The sequence below is a fragment of the Ruditapes philippinarum genome, unplaced genomic scaffold (assembly GCF_026571515.1).
Source record: "Ruditapes philippinarum isolate M1 unplaced genomic scaffold, ASM2657151v2 ctg4441_1_1_1_1, whole genome shotgun sequence".
In the NCBI taxonomy this organism is placed as follows: domain Eukaryota; kingdom Metazoa; phylum Mollusca; class Bivalvia; order Venerida; family Veneridae; genus Ruditapes; species Ruditapes philippinarum.
Genome location: NW_026855311.1, coordinates 58,265 through 77,776, shown reverse-complemented (window position 1 = coordinate 77,776; position 19,512 = coordinate 58,265). Strand labels below are relative to the sequence as shown.

Here is a 19,512-nt window from a genome sequence, read left to right as displayed (position 1 = left end):
TTTGAAATACGCGGGGTTTAAAAAATTTTTAAAATAAAGGTGCAGAGGAAAAATACAAGATTTGTCAGTGAAAATTATGAAAATGTCAAATTAGGGGTAAGCCCTTTGAAACATCATATTCGGATTATTTTCATTAAATCTGTGGGTTTACGTAAAGGGAAAAGGTTTTTCCCCGATACTTTTTTTCCCTTTGTTTTGAAAGAAGTTTTTAGAGCTATTTTAAAAATGTTTTTTAAAATCTTGGTTAAATTAGAAAACCTTTGCACTTATTTTTTTTTGTTTGCAGATCTTTTTAGGCCCTTTTTTGGGGTAAATTTTCCAAAAAGGGAAAAAAAAATGAATAATTTATTTTTATTCTGCAATGCTTTGGACTCTAAAAGTAAATACGTCCAAAACAAAAAAAATATAGTTCGTCAAAAGATGAGCCGATTGCGCCAAAATAAGTCATAGACCTATGGTGGCCATGATCTGATTATCGAAAAAAATTTTGACTTGCAAGACAGATAGAACAGAGATCTGCTACTGCTGCTAACGATGAGAAGGATAACGATGGTGATTTATTTCAAACAATATGTGTATAACATGATATATTAATGAGAAATAACAAGAAATTAACAAATAAGTTTTCACAGTCAGAAAGAAAATCAATGTCTTATTTACATCATTATTGCCACTTTGTTCTTTATCAATCCGCACAGTTAAAATATGATAAACAATATCAAAAAAGGAAAGGCGGTATTTAATGAATCAAGTTATAAAACCTGACCATTTTCACAGATTCAACTTTAGAGTATTTGAAAAGATACTTTATAAAAAAATTCCAAAGACAAAATGGTTTGCCTTTTGTAAAACATCTTGTTGCGTTTGCAAATGTTAAATGCGGTTTGCAATGGCACATTAAAAGTTTAGAAAATATATCTAATTTCATTTCAATACTATTAAGCTTTACCAAATGAATTATAATTTTGACATGACAAACCTTTGCAAAACCTCATCAAACAATTTAATTGCATGTGTTTAAATATGTAATGATTCAGACAATTAGAACATTCATATATACTATATACATTGTATCACGATGATAAATGTATTGTCAGCAAAAAAAAAACAAAAAAACCCGAAATATCAATTGTCCTTAAACCTCCAACTGTTCATCACTTTACATCGTCTTAAATAATGTATACCTATATTTTGTGTTTGTTATACGTGAATGAGGTTTTCCCAGCTCCGGGAAGAGCTCCAGGAAGATCTCCGGGAAGAGCTTGTATACTTGACACTTTTGTTTGAAGCCTTACGCTGGAGTCGTGAACTTGTCTAAAATCAAATAGAAAAATATGTCGAATTAAGTTTTTAGTTTTAAGATTACCTTTGCACTGACATAAAAACTTGAAAAAAAAAAAAACAAAACAAAAGGCAAATACACCATGATATATTACTTAATTATTATTTACACCTTCATCTTTGGTATCTTTTTAATTAAAAACTATTCTTGAATTACAAACGATGATAACATAGAGACAAACAGAATCCCTGAAGAAATGCAAACACGACAAAATTGAGAAGCTTGCATTATAGGTTTCATTAAGCCTGATCATGGACGGTAGTGGTAATTGCAAGATACCGTCCACGCCCTCTAGCACCGGCTTAAGCAGAATTCAACATTTAAAATGAATAAACTCAGTCATGAAAACAACTAATCACCGTTTTTTTCTTAATCTCTTGCAGCACACATGGTAACCAAAAAGGACTGAAATAATAACGACAACAATGGTACACCCAATAGCGATTCCAATTATCCTTTCTGTTGTCATTTGTGAATCTCTCTCTTCACAGGTACCTGAAATGTTTGTCAATCAATCAAAGCTTTTCAACATTATGTGTACTTTAATCATCCATGAAAATAGTCATCAAAACATAACGGTCATAAAATGAAAAGTTTAAACTGCCCTTATGCACTTTATACAGTTATATGGTATATATAAACCAATATCTTATATTAGAGCATATAGGTAAAAACTAGACGGAACAAGAGTGAAATTAATACTTTCATTTGGAGTTTGCGGCAATTATTCATTGCCTGAAGTTAGTTTTTAAGAGGCATCATGAATTTGTTTATTTGCATATCGGCAGTTGCTTTAGCGATTTTATTGATCGAGTGATTTCATTGTCCATGTGAATCCTTGAGTTATCATGTATTTGTTCCAGTTGAAGCTTTGTAGTTTTCTAACAGGATCTGTTATTATGTCGGACAACGTTTTGGCCGATCCTATTTTTTTCTGCTTGATTCAATTTAAATCACACAACCCTGTTTCCGTACTGGTACAAACTCGTTGAACTTATTTCGTAGTACTCGGTCAATTTTTCTTTAAAAAGACCCGTCAAAAGTAAAACATATTTAAGGAAATATTATATGTTATTTTGGTTCTGGAGTGATATATGTGGATATATTACCTGTCAAGATTTTATCTTGGCAGGTAATATATCCACATATATCATTCCCAAACCAAAATAATAATTGTATTACCCTTCCCCTGCCGAGTTAAAGCTGCATGCCTCCAGATGACTAAAAATATTTTAAGAAAATTAAACTTGGAAAAACCATACTAAAACTTTGAGTAAACAAATTAAAGATTCAAGTGATGATTTATATCTTATGTGCAATTAATGACTGTATTTTGTAGTATTTATCACCATATTTCTACTGCGTTACTAACGCAGTAGGGGCTATTTATGCATATTTTGACCTCTTTTTGGTAATTTACTTGATTTTAAATGCCTATTGTAATGTGTCAAGTACTTTCTTTGTTCATTTCACAATATTTTACCTTTAAATACAGTTTCAAAATTTTCATGAAAATTAGGATGAATCTGGAGGCGTGCTGCTTTAAGACGATTTTAAAACAAATCATTGAGCTACTTCAAATGAAACGTCGAAATAAGATTCCCTTTAGGGTACCCCTTCACCACAACATGACGTCACATAAATACATGTCGTATTTTCTCTCGAACCTAACGAATGTAAACAAGAGAAAAGGAGAAGTCTGTTGAAAGCACTTTCAAACTTTCACAAGGCCATATTTGTTTTCAATACTGATGAGAATATGTATCATTACTCTATTTTGGTAAATATTTATCATTTGACAGTTAAAAAGTGCTTGTAAATCGGAATTTGCATCGCGTAAAATCAAACCGTACCCGCATCGCCACAGCGCATTTTGTTTACAACATGGGGTACCCGACGGGGAAATTCAGTGTGTATATTACCCGTCTGGCTCGGTAATATCAATTTCTTTCGGGTGATCAATATCCAATCAAAAAGGCAGAAAAAATATGGAAGGGTAATAAATCTATATGCACCGGTATCTGGTTTTTTTCAGGCCTCCGAGAAAGATTTGTTTAGGATTTACTTTACTATGCCGTTGGTTTGATGAGTAAATGTAATTCATATTTATTTAAAAAATAATTTCTTTGAAATTTAGAAATAAGATATAGTCACCAATTGTCCATCTGTAAAGGTTTGATGCCGGATCACAAAATAAGCAATCGACCGCCGACAAAAAGTTACGAACTACACACATCCCGTTGATAAAGCAGTAGCCATCCTATTGGAGAAATAAACTTAAATTAAAGTAAAGTGCTTGCTGTTATGAACACTAAATCTGTATTAATATTTCTGAAATAATCCTCATTTTGAGAAAGTATAACAGTACTTATATTTTGAATTCTAATTTGTGAAATATATTCTGCAATATGCTAAGGTTGCTTTACTTTGATTTCTTTCCTCATTGGGTAATTAGCGAGTGTATCCATAACTATGTTTATCATTCCAAGTTTTAAATGGATATACGTATCCGTATATGTATTTCTTCCAAATAAATGTCATTTCAGAGGATATTTATGTCTTTCTTCCAGATAAATGTCGCTTTACATCATATGTATATATTTCAGACTTATAATAATGATAGAAGTTCTGAAAGATATTGTATATTACCTGTGTTATTTATTTCTTTAAAAAAATCTTATCATCAGTAATAGAAAGAGCATCGAAACACGCGGCTAATGATTTGTACGAGGGGGGCGTAGCTCCCGAGTATTAATCACATTGCCGAGTGTTTTGATGTTCTTTCTCTTTTGTATCACAGTCAAACATAAAAACACGTTCCCTGTTGTCACAATATGAAACCCCGGAGAAAAGTAACCAATTAACGAGCATCTAAATATGATATTTCTGTCGCTTGCCCTTTCTCTGCCGTCACAATAATTATGTAAACCCAAGCAAAAATGAACCAATCAATGGGCATGCTCTAGAGTGAGGGTAACTGATACCTGCACTCCAGTTAACGCATTGTGCATGTATATGTATACGATTTTACTCGGACGCATTTTCAACAGAAAGGTCCCCAAACTATGATTCAAGTTATATATAATGCATAGATCCCTGACCTGTCCAATTTTAATTATCAGATAAGTGGATACAATATGAATTTCACCAAAAACATATTTGTTAACAAAAGAGCACATGTCAATGTTTTTGGGTAAATTTATTGTTATTAAAATGAAAGGTCAGAGTAAGGATCTATTAATTACATGCATATTGCCAACATTGTCATATATGATTACACATTGTGTACTTAAGCGTGTCATAAGGCTTACAAGTAATGGAAACCTATTGTTATCAAAGTGTCCATTCCTGAAAAACAATTTACACTAATTGAAAAAGGATAATCACTAAGGTGTACAATATTATGGAATAATAATCCGTGTATCTTAAAATCTATAAATATTATTGGTCCTTCCTTAAAGTAGATAGGTGAACAATGGGCATATTTTACATTAGTAATTAAAATCTTATGAAAGGGTGATCAGTGATCACATGTGTCGCCTCATGATAGCCAATTGCATGCTGCCGTTTTTGTGTAGCAAGAGACACACACATCATTTACAGGTCAAATCGCGTTTTATATTCAACGGCCATAACACGGTCAAAACACATTCAATCGAAAAATCCGTAGCACATGCGCAAGTACTAGAGCTACCCATCAATTCTGTAAAGTTTCATTAAATTACATAAGTGGAATAAGATTATTAGTCCCGACAAACTTTAAAAGTAAAAAACATTAAAGGGGGACATTACTCGGCCCATAATCATTCGAGCGGCAAAAACTAGTGTAGTATGCCCAAGTACTTGAGTGAATCATTGCTGATAAGTTTCGTTGAAATTATAAAAAAAATAATTAAAGGACAATAACTCAGACAAAATCATTGAATCAGAAAAATCCGGTGATATGCACGACTAGGCTTGGTACTGTAAATTTCTGTAAAACTTGGGTGAAATTGCTTAAATAGTTCATAAGAAGTAGTTCGGACAAGATTCTGTGTAGCTGGTAACATAAAAAACATCTTTTCCATTCAAGGGCCATAACTCGGCAAAAAATCTTTCAACCGGAAAATCCGTGTAATATGCGCAAGCAAGTACCTGAGCTACATATCAATCATATAAAGTTGTGTTGGATTTGCGTACGTGGTATAAGAGAAGTAGTCCGGACAAATTTTAAGAAAATTTTAAAGGGTCATAACTTTGACAAAATTCATTGAATCGGAAAATGTCAACAATATACACAACAATACGTTGTACTGGTCATACCTCATGTACCTGTAATTTTTGGATAAAATTGCAGCAGGAGGTTTTGAGGAGACGTCCAAACAAGTTTTGTGACGGAGGGGGGGGGGGGGCTGACGACAGAAGACGTAGAAGTGATCCCTATATGACGGAAATACTCTGTAGAGGCGACACATAAAAACAATAGAAATATATAATTCGGATATTTCAAAAAAATACTGCTCGTAAAAAATGTTTATTAAGTTCAAAGTGATAACAATTATAGTGATATTTTGTTCTATTACATTTTGTTTTATGCTAAACAAAAATAAATAGATATATGAAATATATGTTTGTCACACATCCGTGGATTGTTATTATACTTAATACTATGAAAATAATTATTTGCATAACAAATCTTTCATTATAAACCAATACACTTTAACAACTTTATTACTAACCTTTAATTGAATGGTGATATTTCCTTGACTTGTACTTTGTGTCAAGCATGTAGTATCATAGACAAAGACGGTGTTGATTTCACCATAGGCAGCACCATCATTGCTGACAGAAATAACATACGAGATAACAAAATGATCATCATCGTTGATTCCTTCAGATCGCCTTTTTCTACTTTCAGGTGTGCAACACTCGCCAGTGAAGATATCTTCATAGTAGCCAGTATGAACAGATTGTTCCATCTTAACTTGAGTACCATTGAGATATACCTTTATATATATAATGGAAAAGTTTAATTATCTCATGAGACCATACCATAAGTTCCGTAGGTAGTCTTTTTATGACGTCATGAAAAAGTATTCTTTCCAGTATTCATTTGCAAAAAGATAATCTACAATAATTTATTATAAAATGTAATGTTTTGACTTGAGAATTATCGTACTTTCCAACACTTTACTTTGAAATTTACTTTTGAACACAAATTGCAATATTTATTATGAATAGTTCAAAAATATAGATTTATAAATTTCGATATAATAATTTTATTTAAATAAACGAGAATAAATATATTAACATGTAATATTTTTACTTCAAATTCATGTAGTCAAAAGTCTATTATATCATCAACTTCAAAAATCATATTAGAATAAAGGCACTGATTAAAATGTGAAACAAACCCTTTGTTGACTTATATCACACATAAAACCATCAAATATGTTGTCAGATCTGATTTCGAAACAAGTACAGTCATCCTCTTCTGTGATTTCACAGATTCCGTTTCCTTCTATTCCATAAACTACAGGAGGTATTCTTATGTCATCACTACAGTCTGGTCCGCGGAATGTTCCATTACATTCACATACTCCTAACACATGATTAAAAATATACATATATTATCATTTATTAATTATTTAACTATGAATTTCAAGCACAACTGCACCGCACGTGGCTTTACGCAAAATGCAAAGTGGCAATGGGGCGTAACTCCTAAAAGTATTGCTTCTATCTAACACTTATACTTGTCACGATAATCAAGTGTTTCGAGTTCCATGTTGAAAGCTTAGATCGCTTTGTAATCATCATACATGTTGGTAATAGCAGAGAGGAAACTGACATTAAAAATTCTATTACGAAGGGGCAATACTCAACAAATATTTCTTTCAGAATAGTGTCCTTTGTTTAACAACTTCACAATCTAATGATAAACACGTATTCACAGTTTTATGTTTATAAACAAGTATTCACAGTTTCATGTTTATCCTTTTTTGTGGTTCTGAAACTTTTCTAATCTGAATGAAAATACTAATTTAAAAATGATTATAACTTTCAAAATATTTCTTTAAGGATCTTGTATCCTCTCTTACAATAACATTTAACCATGATCATTTAATGCCCGAAGGTTCATGTTGATACCTTTCAAATAGTTTGACTACATTAAAGTAACGACTGCAGAAACAACACCGACAACTTAGCAATCATAATTGCTCCATGTGTTCTCCGAAGCAGACGAAGCTAAAATAAAGTATCTCTCAAATGATGTATAATGGCAAATTATAAATAAACATTTGTTCGCATAACCTATATTCTTAGTATATCCTATTCAATTGTAATTATTTTTCATCCCAGGAAATTACTTTGAAGAAATAGTTTATTTATCATTGTTAAATAACTACAACTATACACATTCATGAAAGTGTATGGTTAAGCACCTATTCATGCAGTTTATATTATTTGTGATAACATTATTACCTGTTTCAAGACAGTCACCATTACCACTACAATTGTTCAAACATATCTGTGAACGAAATGTGTTAACCTTATCTGTATTATTTGCAACAAATACAGGATTGAGGTTTAGAACAGTATCTGCGACATTGTTGACATTTGTGACATGCGCGTCTATCCAACCTGTATCATTTCCATGCTAAAAGATATACACATCTTTTGTTATGCATTGATATTTAGTGATATTTTAGTCGGAGACAAAATATGATATTTTCCATACAATGATTACTAAGCATAGAGCATAACAGCATTACGTAATATAAAACAGACACTTTTATCTGTAAACGTCAGTCATCAGTATTATGCTCTATTTTTTGACACGATTGAAAAATACTTTATTGCTTAAAAAAACTACAACGTCCACACACTCAAACAACATACGGTCAAATCATAAACACATTGATCAACAATGATGTCGGGATCTTCTTCCGCAAGATAGTCTGGAAACTGCATAACTGCTGGAGTATTATAAATCGAGCTGTTACACAATGCAAATGCTTCTTCGTTTGTTAAACTGTATGTGCTCCTCTGAAAAATATTTAACAAAATGTAATTTCAAATACGACGACAGAAATTGTTACGCATATTACAATAATGAATGCAGTAAAACATTAAATATTTTAATGTTCTGACATATTTCATAAATCAAAGCCATAAAGAAAGAACTGGAAACTTGCAGAACTCCAAAATTGAAAATAATGCTGGTTCGGTTTGAGCCCATTTAAGAACGGCAGTGGTAAACGCAATCTTCGGTCTAGCCTTAATCACCGGCTTAAGTATTTTGTTACTATTCTTTTAGCTTACAAAGTGAATAACATTTGAAGAATTTATATTATCAAGTTTATAATGAACCTAAAAAACTTACTCTTTTTCGGGATTCAGACGCCTCGCTTCTATATTTGTGTTTTACGGGAATTTGAGTTGCTCGTCTATTTCTACGATTAACCTGACATTTCCTCTTTGTTATTGAGTTAGGTCTGCTACAAGGCTGATCTGCTATCCCGTTCGTTTGTGTGTTCCATGGTGTCAGCAAGCGCGCATCAGTTTGAAACAGGTTTTCTTCATCCGACAATCTGATACCAAAAAGGAGAAAAAAGCAAGTTACTTTTAATGTTTTTTTAACTAGCAATCAAAATCTGTGATTATATCTCTTTGGATATATGCGCTTCTGTCACAAAATGTTAAATTTACAAAATACAAAGGTAACAGAAAGGGTTTTACAATGTATTCAGAAATCTATCCATGTGGCATTTAATCATCATATTTTAAAATGATTCAAAACTTTATACTATTAATTTTGATGGTTATATGTCCCTATATAAACATAACTCGAGCTGTTCATATTCATATTTCATTCAATTTAGACTATTTTTTTATGTACTGCGATCGTAATATGTTTTCTACAATATTAGCATAAGTTTATTAATTTATAGTGCTAAACGCGTGTTCCCTGTGATATTGAATAACCATGGTAACACGCACCCGGCGCAGCATATAAAAATAGTTATTGAAGCTAAGTTGTTCTTCTAATTTATTCATAATTTTTCATCTGTTTGTCCATATATTCCATTAACCCTTTTAACTATATTTAAGTGACATTTTGTTCAAGTTTGACGTCATTCGGACATGAATTGGCTTAATTCTTAAGTTTTCAAGGCAGTGGTTATAGCTTTAAATGTAGAAATGTGACCATATAAACATTTGTTCGCATATATAACTAGAGCCGCCGCTAGTTTGAAACGTCCCTTTTATGGGACAGTCGTGGCATTTATACGACCGGCTCCACAGTATTTTTCGTTTCCCACAAAAATGTAATTGTGGATGAGTAAAACGTAGAATTGAATTACTTCAGCTAGTTTTCTTCTTTAATTTAGGGCCATTTCTTTTTATACAACGTACGGGAATGCTAGATACGTAATATTCCATAATAAACTTTAAAATAGAATACTTTCAAATTTATTGAGTAATAACAACAAATCGGATTTGACTTTTTAGCTATCAATCTCGCGTTCTTTATTAAATTAATGGAACACGTATACTCTGAAAAAATATCTTTCTTATAAACAAATAGTGTATTTGCTCTGATATGGGCCTGTTGTTTCCTCACGCATTAAACATTTCCACCAATTGGTGAAAGGCATTTAAAAGTTTTTTAAAGTTTACAAAATGTATTCCTTTTGACTCCGAACCATATGCCCCTTACCACTGGGGTTGGAATCCCGCTAAGGGCTTTTGCTTTAGTTTGTGTAAGGACTTCTTCTGTAACAACATGTATCTAAAGGTATGTTGGAGGACCTACCCAGGTTGCCTCTCGTATGGAGAGGCGCCTGTTCATCGACAATAGTAGTAAATGCAAGCAACGATCCACGCTCTATCACCGGCTTAAGCATTATTCAACATTTGACCATAATGTAACTTGACCACCATATAATTGTGAAATTTTGAAAGGAGAAACATCCGCAGATGTGTTCATACGGAGCTTATTATAGAAGTTCAATGTGACACGTTCCAAGGAAAGCACGCTATGCATCAAAATAAAGGAATGCATGTTCCCGCAAATATGGGAAACAATGGACAAAACTTAATAAAACTGTATTTTGAATGAGGATCAGAGGTTATTAAGCCTACATATCGCAGACAAACTGTCAAGCGGTACATTTTTAAGACAAACCTCGCTTTTGTATACCTTAGGCAGGTCTAACATGTTAATCATGATTTTGAAATATGTGTTTATGTGACATCTGTTGAAACACAAATGTATCAATATGAAACTTAAACTATTTCAATCATAAACGTTGCAATATCTACTAAAGTGAGGGGTTATTAAGAATGACTAGCCTGTACCTCCAACTATCCGCGAAGCGGTAACTCAGATTGTCGTCATCTGATATTGTCATCTTGTCTCTGTGAAGAAGATCATTGCTTCTGTTGCCATCAAATGTTCCACATAATCCATCAACATTGCCGTAATCTTTAGCAGACATGTATATATCAATGTTCATTGTGTTACTCCACCCATGAAACGATACGTCAATGATGGTACCAATAGGCGTTCATACCTTAATTAAAATCAGATTACTATGAAGTTTAAATTGTATTCTCCCAGTCTCTTAAGTGGGACAGTTTGTTCAAGAGTTAAAGATGTTCCCTAAACTAAAACTAAAATAATATTTGGATAACCTATTCAATGATAAGTATGAAAATCGAGCTTGATGTAGTCAAGTCAAGTCAAGTCAAAAGATTTATTCAGTAAATAAAGGCCACCGGCCCAAAATACATGTCATACAAAATATGATATTTAACATTATAAGGTTGTGTCTTTTACAAGTTTTGACAATCATTACATTTAAATGCTACTGTGCTATAGATATCATGAGGTGGTAAATATAAGTAGAGATTTTCTTAATTATAAAAATATCATTTGATGAAAGTAATTCATAAAAGTTATGTAGTTCATTTCCGGAATTATACCAGTTTAGTAAATAGGTATTTCTAATTTCTAAATATTTTTTACAATGAAAAAAAGCATGATATTCACAGTCAATATGATAAGTTAAATGATTTTCAAGACAAAAGTTGCAAAAGCGTTCTTGAAAAGGTATATTTAAATGCCTACCGATTTCAACATTAAGTTTGTGATTTGAACATCGAAATTTAGCATATGCTTTCTTATGTTTTACAGGGATTTCTATTAGAAGATACCGTTCTACATTTAATAAGCTTTTAAAATGACAATAATGGTGACATCTACTGGCATTGTTAATATTATCATGCCAATTTTGAGTATAACAATCTATTATGCGTTGTTTAGAAATGCTAACAAAAATATTCACATCTCCTATTTCTTGAGAAATCCGAATGTAACCAAATCCGTAACTGTACAGAAGTATTCGTATTTTGCTAGCCCAACAAGTTCTTCCAGCTTCATCTAGTGATTTTAACATTAAATAACATTGTTTTGGGTAACGGCATGGTGGCATAACTAATAGCTTACACCAATAACGGATGCAATTTGTATAATAAGTAATACAAATTGGGAGTCTACCACATTCACCTAACACCATGCTTGTATTTGTATTTTTTCGAACATTTAATAAACCCTTACAGAACATATTATGAACAGATTCTATAGTTCCCCCAAATCTGTGATCCATAACAAAGAATAGGTTTGATCATTGTATCAAAAATTTTAAAGTGTTCCTTTATGGGAAAATTACCAAATGGTTTTTCATAACCTTTGATAGCAAAAATTGCTCTTTGAGCTTGTGAAGCTAATTTATCATGAGCTACATTCCATGATAGTTGTGGAGTGAATAACAAACCCATATATATATATAAACAGCAGTTGTATTTACAGGCTGACCGCGAAAAGACCAAGATTCATAATTACGAAGACGACCTCCATTTTGAAATACAATTATCTCTGTTTTGTCAAGATTAATTTCCATGCCTGTGTTCAAGCAAATTTGATCAATTACATTAAGTTGTTGTTGTAATTTAGTAACAGTTTCAGCACAATTTGCAACATCATCTGCAAACATTGAACAAAGAATATCAGGAATAGCATTTGTAATGAAAATGCCTGTGCCACATTTCTCTCTTAAAAGGGAAGATAAATCGTCTATAAATAATGTAAAAATTGTCGAACTTGTCTTATCACCTTGCCTTGTACCAATGTTACAGGGAAATAATTCAGTAATCATAACATTGTTAAACAAATCAGTTGCTTTAACACATGAAGTGAGATGAAAATACATTGATTTCAGAACTCGAAGAAAATTTCCAAAAACGCCCTTCTTTTCAAGTGACAAGAAAAGTTTAGAATGATTCACTTTATCAAATGCTTTACGGAAATCAACATAGCGACAGTAAAAGCGGCCACCCTTTTTAGAAAGATATTTTTGAATCATTGCTTGTAGACAAAAAACATTATCGATAGCCGAGTAACCACGCCTAAATCCTGCCTGAGATTCACCGATTTTTCTTTGATTTGCGGCCCAATCGTATAATCTTTTATTTATAATACCTGTAAAGACTTTATATAATGTATTTGTAATAGATATGCCGCGATAATTACCAGGATTATTACTTGGCCCTGATTTATGAATTGGTGTAATTATGCTATTTCTCCAAGATATTGGAAATTGCCCTGTTTCGAGTATTTTGTTAAATAATGTATGCAGAATAGGCGCTATTTCATCTGATGTATGTTTATAAAATTCAGAAGGTATGCCATCAAGGCCACAACTTTTATTATTAACTAATTTAGATATAGAATGTTTAATTTCTAGCAAAGTGAATGGTTCATTTAATGTCTGAGCTGTTTCATCGGCGGAATCATGTTCGTTTCCAACATAAGGATCAACAAACACTGAATTTTCGTCATACAACAAATCTCTAAAATAATTGAACCATTCTGTACAAGAAATACTAGGATCAGACATAGTAACAGGTTTGCCTTCCTTCAATAATTTCCAAAAAGAACTTGGGTTGTTACTGTTTGATAATAGTTCTAATCGATTAGATTTCTGATATTCAGATATTCGTACATTACAATGGTCTTTAAACCTATTTCGTTTATCTTTATATATTCGTAAGTCAGACGAGGAATTACGTAATCTAAATGTGCGTAGCGCCGCGTATTTGTTTGCCTTTAACTCATTACATGTGTTATCCCACCACGGAGGTTGAGACGAATGAAAACAAAATTTCTTAAGCATGCATTTTCCAGCATCTTTATAAATAGAAGTAATACAGTCGACCGTAGAATTGACACAGTTATCAATTGATTCCATTATCATCGTGTAGTGGTTATGAAACAATTCCCTAAATTTTTGCAAAAAATCTGTACCTGCAGACACACGCCATTTATATCTATCAAAAGTGTTCAATGATATTTGAGCAGTTTGGCTATCTGCGTTGTTAGACTTTTTATGAAACACAAAAGTACAACATATAGGAAAATAATCAGATTCATCTCTAGTAAGAACCTCAAAATCTTTAATGTATAAAATAGAGAAGAAGATGCTATCATAAAATCAACAACACTCGACCCATCATTTGAGAAGCAAGTAAATTCACCGTTTTTATCGCTTTGAAAACGACCATTAAGTATATGAATATCAAAAATACAGCATAAGTTTACTAAACATTTATCATAATTATTACCACGTATATTGGATGGATTGGAAGTTTTTCATGCTATTCTCATTCTTAACTTTCACTGTTTCAAAATAAATACAAACCACATAACGATGAGCATGTACTTCGTCAATATCGACTAGGCCGCCGTCTTCACATCGTAAGTCAAATTTGAATGTAGTGTTGAAACATTTGTTAAAGATGAAAGTATCAGCTCCAACAGCTATTGCTATTCCACATGCACATACAGGTCCGCTGTTTGATCCAGGGGAACAATACCGAGCTGATTGCTGAACCTGAAATAGAAATATTTTACAGTTACTATTATTTTATTGCTTCCAAAAATTTCCTCGTAGTTTCTTTGTTAATACTATTAAGTCTACCTTCCATTTATTTAACTAGTATTATATTTACATAATAAGAAACAATTATCTTTGACAATGAACTGGCTAATTTCAATGAGTGACAATGCACTTCTATCAATCAACAATAGCTATTTATACAATAAAATTAATATAAGTTTTTACAGACAAATTGAACTTCTGTACTGATTCAATTATCTTCTATACACGTTCTATTAATTTTTATTGCCTCTGTTTGGTAATCTTTGTTCCTGTACAACATATAGTCACCTTCCCTTTGAGCCTCGTAATACCTGAAAACAAACACGTGATTATTTGATTAATGAAAATAATGATTGTAATGATAATGTTTAAAAAAAAAGATTTTTTTAAAGGAGTTTTGTCATAGCGGGTTTCTTATTGTAAATTCAGGAAATGTCAGACCTTTCGCTTGCATTAAAAACAAAATTATTTCGAATTTGGAGGCTTGGATTTATTAATCCTGTCCATAATGGGTATATGAAAAGCATCATCGTTCATCATCACCAACCAAAATCGTACTAAACGCATAAACGAATTTGAACCAATGGTCCAAAATGGCCAGCAGTGAGGAAATGCACAGTTCAGTATAGAAACACACTTGAACATGGTTTTTAAATGATATGAATAAAATTATTATAAACAGTTAAAAGTCAATTTAAAAGAATAAACATAAAAGTGGGAAAAAGATGAAATTAAGCTGTGACATTTGTTTTTTCAGTTTAAGAAAATTACATGTATTTGAAAATCACTTACAATCCGTCTACTGTTCTCATATGTGGATCAACGTGTGAGTAACATCTTTTGTTCCGATGTCTATCACTGTTTGTTACTTTTACCTTTAAAATGTGATTAAAAAAGTGATCACACTGCATATTCTAAAACCATTCTCATATTTTAACGTTCGGTATATTAAGTTACCATATTCATTTGATATACATGTATAGTGTTATGAGTTAAGATACACACACATATATTTATAAACTCACATGAATAACTCCTATATCCTGAAAAGACAAAAATGAGAAAGGAACATTAAAAAATGACAAAATCTTAAACAAACAACCAATATAGTAACTAATTGAAATAAGGATCAAAGCTTAAATGCAGAAAATGACATTCCGAACAAGATTTTTTTCTTTCATTTAAACAAAAATAGTTTGATAAAGGTTTCTGTAGAGCATTTATGAACATCAATGTAAACCTAAACTTTAATATAATTTATTAGAAAGAAACTGTTTATTCCCGTTAGTAATGCCCATTTTATATAATCAAATAATCCTTACATATTTAATTTAGTAGCTATAACTCTTCAATGACATAAATAAGTCGCAAGTATAATATTATTGCTTTGGTGATAAAATGTAAAGATATTGTAAAGCATAATTCCGATGATAATGAAGTTTTAGACACAATTATCTTAAAAAATTCAGTTCAAAGGGAGCATTCGCATTTTAATAAGGAACAATGTTTATGATAGATAAAAAAATAATTTGTATTATAATCAAATGTAATCACATTTTGCATATTAGATCGGTTCTACCCTGGTATTATGATTATTTACTTTACTTATAGTTTCTGACGCATTTTGTAGAATGTAAGGAAACTATGATTTAAAACAGTCAAGTGGTAGAATTAGGCAAGGTGCGTAGGAAGAAACTATAAAACAAGTATTTGTGTTTACAATACCTTTGATAAGACTGGAATTTGTTTGTCTTGACCAGACCTGTTGGTGACGCGTACATGTAAGTCAAAATTTGTTGCATCGTCATAGTTACTGTCGACAGTTGTTATTCTTGCCTTGTGTATGATTGTGGTCCACTGTTCTCCTTTCTTTAAACTCTGTTATTTGTAAAAAATAATCAATTCTCAAATCTTATAACCAAAGTTTAAATGAACAAAACAAAGAGACCATATTTAAATCATATTTCAAATTGAAAATATATTCAGATTGTATGAGTATTGTAACATAGTGTCAGAATAACTAAGGTTTTGAAGCCACTTAAATGTTAAACTCAAATGGAATTTGAAATTATTGACTAAAGTAGCCTTATATGATTCGTGTTTTACCTGTCTTTCAATCTGTTGCGAAAATTGTGTTAAGTAACAAATATCAAGCCAAATATTTAAAAGAAAATATCTTCCAACAATTTCGTCGGATGTCCACAGCTATACGTAGGCAGTTATAAAGAAATGTATTTAAAAATTAAAGATTAACATGTAATAGGATGGGTATTTACGGTAATCTAAGTTAACAGTTAAAAGTTACACTGTCTTTCTTACTTATTGCATGGTATATACAATATTATTCTCAACAAATCAAATTGTTGCAGTGAATACTGAATTGTATAAATAAGCTGACTTTGACAATGTTAGCTAGGTTAGGTACTGTACCTGCTCTGGTCAGTACAACAAGGCTTAGCCTTGAAACATTAAACTGGACTTAGTCCTTAATTCAAACGTTTACGTTTATTATAATCGACCACATATAAAATATATCATAAACATAATCTTAATCAAATAATAAATATAGTTATTCTTAATATAAAACTAAATATAATTTGATTAGTATACTCATTAAATTTGTTAGGGCTTTTCATATATTAAAAGCATTGATTGGATATGAATTTACTAGTTGTTGTTGTTTAGTCCATCATCTTTATATAGAGACACTTATATAAATCTACTGAGTCCTGAGAATTTACTCTAGTTATAATTTGTGATCGTTTGGTCTCCGTGTAAAGCATTGATTCTCATTAGAACCTGACCACTATTACAAACATAACGTTGCTTTTTAAAAATAATTCGATTAAAATCTTTATTTTATTTACCTTTATTTTCATAAACGATTCATTTGGTATTTTATCATTTTGTACACTAATACGTCCAGTACATGCATCTTTTGATTCAGTTTCAATGATCAATTCTTCTTCACAATTTGATTCCTCATTGTCGTTATAGTAGCAGCCGATAGGTATCGTTTGTTTTACGTATACATATGCATGTTCATTCTTGCTTAAAGTGATAGAATCATCCAAAATCTGTATGTAAAACATGAATATTATAAACCATAGCTTTAATTATGTAAAGACAATATATTCTAATCTTCTCTTGCTACTAAATGTGACACCTCTTATGTGTCCTTCCGTGAGAAGCAACGCATGTCCACAAGGAAAAGAATGCAATGTACCATAAACATGAATAAATTAACACAGCTAAATAAAACAGAAACATTTATAAGTGATCAAGAGTGATGAAGCCTCGTTTCATAAAGAGGTAAAACTACAAATATAAAAAGCAGGCAATATATCACAAGGGTCACGAAAGAACATATTGTAAACACAGAAAGTGAAGAGACATCTCAACGGTTACGTGCTGAAAAGTAAACAAAATCGGAATTTTAACAACTCGGGGAAATTCTTACAGCCACCAGACTGAAAAAACCACGCAGTCTTTCCATCACGCATTTCTCAACACATTAAACAAAAATATGCTGAACAATAGGATAGAATAGACCATATTATTTGAACTTTTTTTAAATTTATATTATGATTTCAACATTTATTTACCATCCATCCTGCTCTTAATACAAAGCTCATTAATTCATTTTCGTCATTCCCAACTATTGTGATGACACCACACTGTACCTGTAAAATATGCAACAAGATTCATATATTTCCTCTAAGATACTAGTATTTGACACATTATATACTGTTTGCGATTTTTCTTATTATGGCAATGCCTTTGAAAAGTTAAAGTAAGTCTGTATCATGTACAGTTTTGTCAGAATAATTTGCCATTGTTTCATTTATAATGTTTTTAACATATGTTTCCTAACGAAGACAGCATTTAACAGCTATTACAATATTTAAAAAAATCTATATCTGGTAAAATTGATTAATTCAATTTGTGTAAAATTAATGAATGAACTTATTTGTGATAAACTAAACATAACTTTACCTCATATGTATGACCATTTGAGCTGAAAGTTTCTGCTTTTAGAACTAGCTCATCTTGGTTTCTAGACGGGCCCAACTGGGCATGCAATGTGCCATTTACATACCTTTAGAAAAAACACTAGCCTGAGACTAATTCATCTAATTTTAAATTAAGAACAACATTTCAATTAATATATAAGTTCCCTATTGTCTTTAAAAGGACCGATGCTATATCATTGCGTTTGTTTGCAAACAATACTAAACCAAAAAAATCGTGTCAATATTTTCAAAGATGTTTTAGCAAAAAAAGATATGTTGTATCTTAGTTTAAAATATAAGATTGAATTTATTTTCAGTACTGTCCAATTCATTACTAATTAAACGAGTTATAGATAACTTTCTTTTTACATTTAACTGACCCTTCAAAGATGCACATTCCAAATAAAAGATGTGCAACGCCAGTCAAAGGTATTTTTATTTTTCGAAAGGTAAATTCATTTTTTTCAGATTTCATTTATCAATATTTATAAACTTACCAATTTATTCTATAGAGCATGTCATCTTTTACAGGAAAAACACACCTGTATTGTATGAAAGGACTGTAGTAATTAAAAGTCTTGTCATCTTGTTTGTAATATGTTATGTTATGACCAATTTCTGGCTTCACAGAACTCTGATGAACTGAAACAAATAACTTGTAACTCAAACAAAATAGATGATCATTTTAGTGATTACAATAATTATGTTTTAAGCAAAAGACAATTATAGAAAAGCCTCTGACGACACTGTACTTTTATCTCTATCTTGTTAGACATCGCTGCCTTTATTCTTAGCTTTGCAAATGTATGTTTTAATGCAATACTTAAAATTAAAGAAGCACCACCTAATATCCGTAAACATCATAGACATTGCAAAAAGAATTTGTCATTTTTTTGTTTTACAAAATAAGATGACTAGCATTTATTTCAACGACGATAACGCCTTTTCATGATATACAATAAATAATGCGTGCTTGACGTGTTTTTTTCAAATCCAGATGAAAACAGAAGCATTACGAACATGACATCAAGAAATAGATAAATTTAGATAAGCTTGTGCATGGGTATATGGGTTTTGTAAAAGAACTTTTTCTAAAGCAATGACTACAAAGATGATTGAGCGATATGTGTATGAATTTGCAAGACTCTCAGTATATATAATGCAGCTTTGT

At 31.4% G+C, this 19,512-nt stretch overlaps 3 protein-coding genes across 3 annotated transcripts; all 3 read right to left on the bottom strand.

Moving 5' to 3' along the window:
• Nucleotides 1–1,184: 1,184 nt before the first annotated feature.
• On the bottom strand, nucleotides 1,185–8,411 carry LOC132742885 (von Willebrand factor D and EGF domain-containing protein-like). The gene is made up of 7 exons (XM_060731388.1): nucleotides 8,225–8,411; nucleotides 7,808–7,982; nucleotides 6,736–6,923; nucleotides 6,061–6,327; nucleotides 3,497–3,602; nucleotides 1,777–1,837; nucleotides 1,185–1,314 (listed from the first exon to the last, which is right to left on the bottom strand). Exons 1-7 carry the CDS (start codon nucleotides 8,294–8,296, stop codon nucleotides 1,185–1,187), a joined length of 999 nt encoding a protein of 332 aa, XP_060587371.1. The 5' UTR covers nucleotides 8,297–8,411.
• LOC132742884 (von Willebrand factor D and EGF domain-containing protein-like) lies at nucleotides 8,310–14,276 on the bottom strand. The gene is made up of 4 exons (XM_060731387.1): nucleotides 14,089–14,276; nucleotides 10,688–10,902; nucleotides 8,709–8,916; nucleotides 8,310–8,321 (listed from the first exon to the last, which is right to left on the bottom strand). The coding sequence occupies exons 2-4, from the start codon at nucleotides 10,843–10,845 to the stop codon at nucleotides 8,310–8,312; spliced, it is 378 nt and encodes a 125-aa protein (XP_060587370.1). The 5' UTR covers nucleotides 10,846–10,902; nucleotides 14,089–14,276.
• A 251-nt stretch (nucleotides 14,277–14,527) lies between these two features.
• Nucleotides 14,528–18,963, bottom strand: LOC132742889 (uncharacterized). Its single transcript, XM_060731391.1, has 8 exons — nucleotides 18,839–18,963; nucleotides 18,325–18,427; nucleotides 17,934–18,011; nucleotides 17,196–17,405; nucleotides 16,054–16,206; nucleotides 15,354–15,371; nucleotides 15,121–15,203; nucleotides 14,528–14,639 (listed from the first exon to the last, which is right to left on the bottom strand). Exons 1-8 carry the CDS (start codon nucleotides 18,856–18,858, stop codon nucleotides 14,537–14,539), a joined length of 768 nt encoding a protein of 255 aa, XP_060587374.1. The 5' UTR covers nucleotides 18,859–18,963; the 3' UTR covers nucleotides 14,528–14,536.
• Between the last annotated feature and the right edge of the window lie 549 nt (nucleotides 18,964–19,512).

What these genes read in the sequence shown, in the direction of transcription:
- LOC132742885 (XM_060731388.1), bottom strand. Translation starts at nt 8,296, where the DNA reads ATGCAGTTTCCAGACTATCTTGCGGAAGAAGATCCCGACATCATTGTT. An exon ending in TGGTGACTGTCTTGAAACAG is followed by an intron (nt 6,924 to 7,807) that starts GTAATAATGTTA and finishes ATCATGTGTTAG; the next exon opens with GAGTATGTGAATGTAATGGA. An exon ending in CCTTTACAGATGGACAATTG is followed by an intron (nt 1,838 to 3,496) that starts GTGACTATATCT and finishes CAAACATTTCAG; the next exon opens with GTACCTGTGAAGAGAGAGAT.
- LOC132742889 (XM_060731391.1), bottom strand. Translation starts at nt 18,858, where the DNA reads ATGCTCTATAGAATAAATTG. An exon ending in CAAATGGTCATACATATGAG is followed by an intron (nt 18,012 to 18,324) that starts GTAAAGTTATGT and finishes CATATTTTACAG; the next exon opens with GTACAGTGTGGTGTCATCAC. An exon ending in TATTAAGAGCAGGATGGATG is followed by an intron (nt 17,406 to 17,933) that starts GTAAATAAATGT and finishes TTTTACATACAG; the next exon opens with ATTTTGGATGATTCTATCAC.
- LOC132742884 (XM_060731387.1), bottom strand. Translation starts at nt 10,845, where the DNA reads ATGAACATTGATATATACATGTCTGCTAAAGATTACGGCAATGTTGAT. An exon ending in CGCTTCGCGGATAGTTGGAG is followed by an intron (nt 8,917 to 10,687) that starts GTACAGGCTAGT and finishes TTTTGGTATCAG; the next exon opens with ATTGTCGGATGAAGAAAACC.